Source organism: Alosa pseudoharengus, unplaced genomic scaffold (genome assembly GCF_046254945.1).
Source record: "Alosa pseudoharengus isolate Yale_2024_CS ecotype anadromous, Long Island Sound unplaced genomic scaffold, YU_APseudo_1.1 YU_APseudo_1.1_scf_24, whole genome shotgun sequence".
Taxonomy (NCBI): Eukaryota; Metazoa; Chordata; class Actinopteri; order Clupeiformes; family Clupeidae; genus Alosa; species Alosa pseudoharengus.
The window spans coordinates 28,213,620-28,218,381 of NW_027468689.1; the positions used below are offsets into that span (position 1 = coordinate 28,213,620).

At 47.8% G+C, this 4,762-nt stretch overlaps 1 protein-coding gene across 1 annotated transcript; it reads right to left on the reverse strand.

The window, feature by feature from the left end:
* Nucleotides 1–3,237: 3,237 nt before the first annotated feature.
* Nucleotides 3,238–4,398, reverse strand: gja8b (gap junction protein alpha 8 paralog b). The gene has a single exon (XM_076302732.1). It carries the CDS (start codon nt 4,396–4,398, stop codon nt 3,238–3,240), a length of 1,161 nt encoding a protein of 386 aa, XP_076158847.1.
* Nucleotides 4,399–4,762: the final 364 nt, after the last annotated feature.

The following is a 4,762-nucleotide window of genomic DNA, read 5'->3' on the forward strand; positions in this document are numbered from 1 at the left end:
AAAAAATAGAAAGAGACGGACAAGAGAGACACTAACACTGACATATTGACCACACCGGACCTTTTATTGGCTTCATTCACAGTTTGCAAAAAGGTGATACTCGTATGCAACTAGGAGCAAAATGGACTACAAGTTAGTACAAAGGTTTGCTTGATTCTTTTTTTTCTTCTAAGAAAGAGAAAATTATTTCTGATAATAAAAATGAAGAAAAGAATTTCTTAAAAACATGACATCCACATGGACCTGCTGTGGAGAGGGTGTGAGGGTTTGGACTGAGGTGGGCAGGTGAGATGGGGGGGGTTGAATGCCTTTCTTCTAGTTTCATAATGGAACTTGAAACTTTAATTTCTCTGAAGTTGGCATTTGGAACCGGGCTAAGGTCTAGGTAGTGGCCCACCTTTGCACAGAGGTTTCTTGTTCCTTAACAACAGTAGGCTGCTTTTTCACCTCTGACCCGCTTGCCTGTTTCTGTCTCGACCTCAGCTAGGAGTCTAGGCTCACTGCTGCACTGGAGAAAACCTGCAGCAGGCAGAGGCCAAACTAATGTGGCAGCATGTGTTATACACAAGTGATCGTGTATGTGTGTGTTTGTGCGTGTGTGTGTGTGTGTGTGTGTGTGTGTGTGTGTGTGTGTGTGTGTGCGTGTGTATGTGTGTGTGTTCCTGTACTCTTGCAGACAATTAGAAAAGGAGTCATGAGTTAACGGCTGCTTCTGCCGCTGCTGGACGAAGAGTGGATGTGCCCATGGAGAAACTGAGGCAATCACCATAACGAATCGTGTGGCCAGGAACGTCTCAGCAGGCGTACAGAGAGCTGACTGGTGAGTCTGTGTCGGCAAACACTCATCCACTTTGTCCTCACCATGGCAGTACAACTCGTGACACTTGAATGCTTCCGAAATAAAGAGTGCTTAAGGCACAGAGTACAAATCAAAAGGCCACATAAACCATTTTTGAAGAGGCCAGTGTGTGTGTGTGTGTTTGTATGTGTTTGTGTATTTGTTGCTTGTATGCATGTATGGGCATCTGCAAATCGCCTAGATTATAGTCTTCAAGGGAGAAGCAGATGGCCAATCACTTCCCCCTCCCACCTTACAGCAGAATTGTGTCCAGACAACATCACAGTCCAGAAAAACTAACATGAAATCAATAACAAGGAACTCAAAGAGGATTATTCCTGAAAAAGAAAAAAAACAACACAGAGACCACTGTGAGGAACAAGAGGGGCTGGCCCAGTCACACAACAATGGAGTTCTCATGTTAATCAACATTTCACATTCAACAGTGGCATTTGCACAGGTCATCCCAGGAGAACTGACATACCACCTGTTTGTGTTTGTGTTTGCGTTTTAAAGATCTATCTGCTGGCTGTTTGTAGTTAATGGCACTTTGGGGCTGAAGAACTGAAATCTGGGACCCGAAATCTGAAAAGTCAGGGAAATAATTCCAGCACTTGTTTGTTAATATAAAGTTAAATAATAATAATAAAAATTAAACAGACACAAATGACAGCAAAACTCCTTTTAAACATGGGTTAGATCAAAAGGGCACTTGGGGGTAAAAATTTGCCATGAAAAGACGGAGATACAACAAAAAATGAGAATCATTTTGCAGCAAATCCTGCAAAGCAAAAAAAAAAAAAGATCGGAACTAAACATTCTTTTTTTTTCCATCCTCTACTATGTACTATGTTTACTTGGACATCATGAACACACAACAGTAATATATTTAAATACATCTGGCAGTCTCAGTTGGTAAATTCTATCAATTCGGATCGCCTACATTTCTGCTTGTTGTGTATTTACATTTTTCTGTCTGAAATCGCAAATGGAGCTCCAGCTGGCCAGTGGAGCGCACAGTGGTGCAGGCTGGTGGAAGTCGGGTCTGATGTGTTGTTTTCTTTAGCGCTCGGCAAGGACGCCTAGTTCAGTCATGGCTGTTATTTTATTGTCTCTAGTTCAACAATACTTTGTGCTGATCGGGCGTGATCTTTATCATCAGCATGGCTGCCTGCACAGGGGAAGAGGAGAGCTCAGCCTGTGCGCACGGCTATGGCTAACAAACTTAGCGACAAAAAATACTCTCAAGGGTCTTAGCCTTTTAAAATTGTCTCATGATTCTCATGCTTGTGACTGGAAAGCAAACAACATAGAATGATATAATATTTCGACCTGACATTAAAGCAGTGGTCATCTTATATATATTAATATATTTATATATTTATATATATACTATCTGCCATGAGTAACTGTGCAATGAGTCCATTAATAGTTGTCTCACCTCACACATACAGAGTAGAAATGCTTAAAGCCACAACACACACTCTACCACATGTTCTATCTCCATAGAGATTGTGAAGCATGTGTGTGCATGAGTGTGTGTAGGTGTGTGTGTGGGTGTATGTGTGCGAGAGTGTGTGTGTGCAAGTGTGTGTGTGTGTGTGTGTGTGTGTGTGTGTGTGTGTGTGTCTGTTTGTGTGTGTGTGTGTGTGTGTGTGTGTGTGTGTGTGTGTGTGAGAGAGAGTGTGTGTGCTTCAGTGTTTGAGGTGATGTGATGTTGCCCTGACAGCGATGCAGAAAGAACCTGCATCAATAAAAACATCCCGTACAACATCCGGCTTCATGGCTAACCCAGAAGAATGTAAACATCAGAAGTGGCGGAATTTTTTTCTCCTTTTTTATCTCATGCTATCCTTAAAACCCTTGATAGAAAATGTGACTTTTAAAAACAGCATTTTATCCCCCTTGAATCGTAACTCCTGCCTTCCTTTCTTTCTCTCTTGCTTGCTCGCTCTCTGTCAGGTGGAAGCTTACTAAAAGAGCCTCTCTCTGGCTTTAGTTAGTTTAGCTTTTTTGTCGGTTTAATAAAAACAGTAAAAAAAAATACTGCTGTATAAAAATGAACTCAAGTTTTTTTCCTCGCAAAATTGCACAGCATTTTTTTGTTCTTCCTTAAACCTGTTTTTTTTTCCTTTAGTATCCTTTTTTCCTCCCAATAACAAGCTGGTATTTAAATGTCATCACAGAAGAGTTGGGGGGGGTGAGGGGGCTCCGACTCTGCAGCAACAGGCTCTGGGGTGCAGGGTAGCGTCGAGCTGGGGGAAGGGAGGGAGGAGGGGGGTTGTCGTTTGGTTGTTGATGGGAAGGGGGGATGCTGTGTTGGTAGGGGGGAGGGGGATGGCGCTCAGGAGCGCGTCTCTGCACTGCGGAGCGGAGCGGGGGGGGGGGTTTGGATTGACTCATACGGTCAGGTCGTCGGAGCGCGCGCGACTGCTCGCCCGGCTCAGGCTACTCAGGGGTCGCGTGTCCTCTATCGTATCCGTGGCCTCAGCCTCTAGCGGCGACTCCAGGTCCTCGTCGTCCTGACTTGAGACGGCACCCATCGCAATCGCCGCTGCTCCCGTGGTGGCCGCATATGAGGGCAACGTCTCGTCGTACACCTTGGACTCGTCCTCCGGCGGGGCGGACGCCTGCTCGCCCTTCTCGCCGCACGCCTGGTAGGGCAGGCGCCCGGCCTCCATGCCCACTTCCGTCAGCGGCAGGAAGTGGGCGGTGGCCTTGTCCTCCTCCAGCAGCTTGTAGCCCTTGGCCTTCTGCAGCGAGGACACGCCCACGGGCAGGCCCTTCTCGGGCGAGCCGCGGCCCTCGCCCTGCACCTGCGGAGGCTTCCGGAACACAAAGTGGATCTTCTTCAGGCCCAGGTGGCTGATCTCCACAAAGTTGAGGAAGAGCGAGACGCAGGCCACGGCCAGCATGAAGATGATGAAGACCGTCTTCTCGGTGGGACGAGACACGAAGCAGTCCACCGTGTTGGGGCAGGGCCAGCGGCTGCACTTGTACAACGGAAGGATCCGGAAGCCGTACAGGAAGTACTGGCCCACCACGAAGCCCACCTCGAAGAGCGTCTTGAAGATGATGTGGCAGATGTAGGTCCGCAGCAGCGTGCCCTCCAGCCGGAACTTCTTGCTGCCCTTGGTGCTCGTCTCCTTGGTGGTGCGCACGCTGCCCTGGTCGGGCGCTAGCGGCAGGCGCTCCTCGTTGGCCTCCTGCTGGCGGCTGAGCTCGGCCTCCTCGCGCTCCTTGCGCTTCTCCTCCATGTGCACGTGGTGCACGGCATGGCCCACGTACACCAGCGACGGCGTCGACACGAAGATGATCTGCAGCACCCACAGGCGGATGTGTGAGATGGGGAAGGCCTCGTCGTAGCAGACGTTCTCGCAACCGGGCTGCTGCGTGTTGCACACGTAATCCGACTGCTCGTCGCCCCACACGAACTCCGCCGCCGTACCCAGGATCAGGATGCGGAAGATGAAGAGCACGGTGAGCCACACCCGGCCGATGACCGTTGAGTGCTCGTTAACTTCCTCTAAAATGTTACCCAAGAAGCTCCAGTCCCCCATAATGGCTCAGCACTGTGACAGAGGAGAGCAGAATGTTAGAGGTGCGGCACAACAACGCGTGTTAGCAAATGGCAACAGCAGCACAGTACAAGAGCAGAGAGCTGAATTTTGAGACAGATCGTCATTACCGTGTAACAGCAAAACGCAAAAAATGGCACAAGACCTCTGATTCCATCAAAACAACCAAATTACTGAATTACTGATCAACATCTCCATCTATTTTCCTGAAGGCAATGAGGCAGTGCGTCGACTAAAAAAATACATCAAATGTTTAACAGTTTAATGCAAAGAAGATAAATTCTTAAATTAAACGTCTATTCTTGGTTGTTATTACACAGGAATAAAGGTTTGAAAAACTCGATAA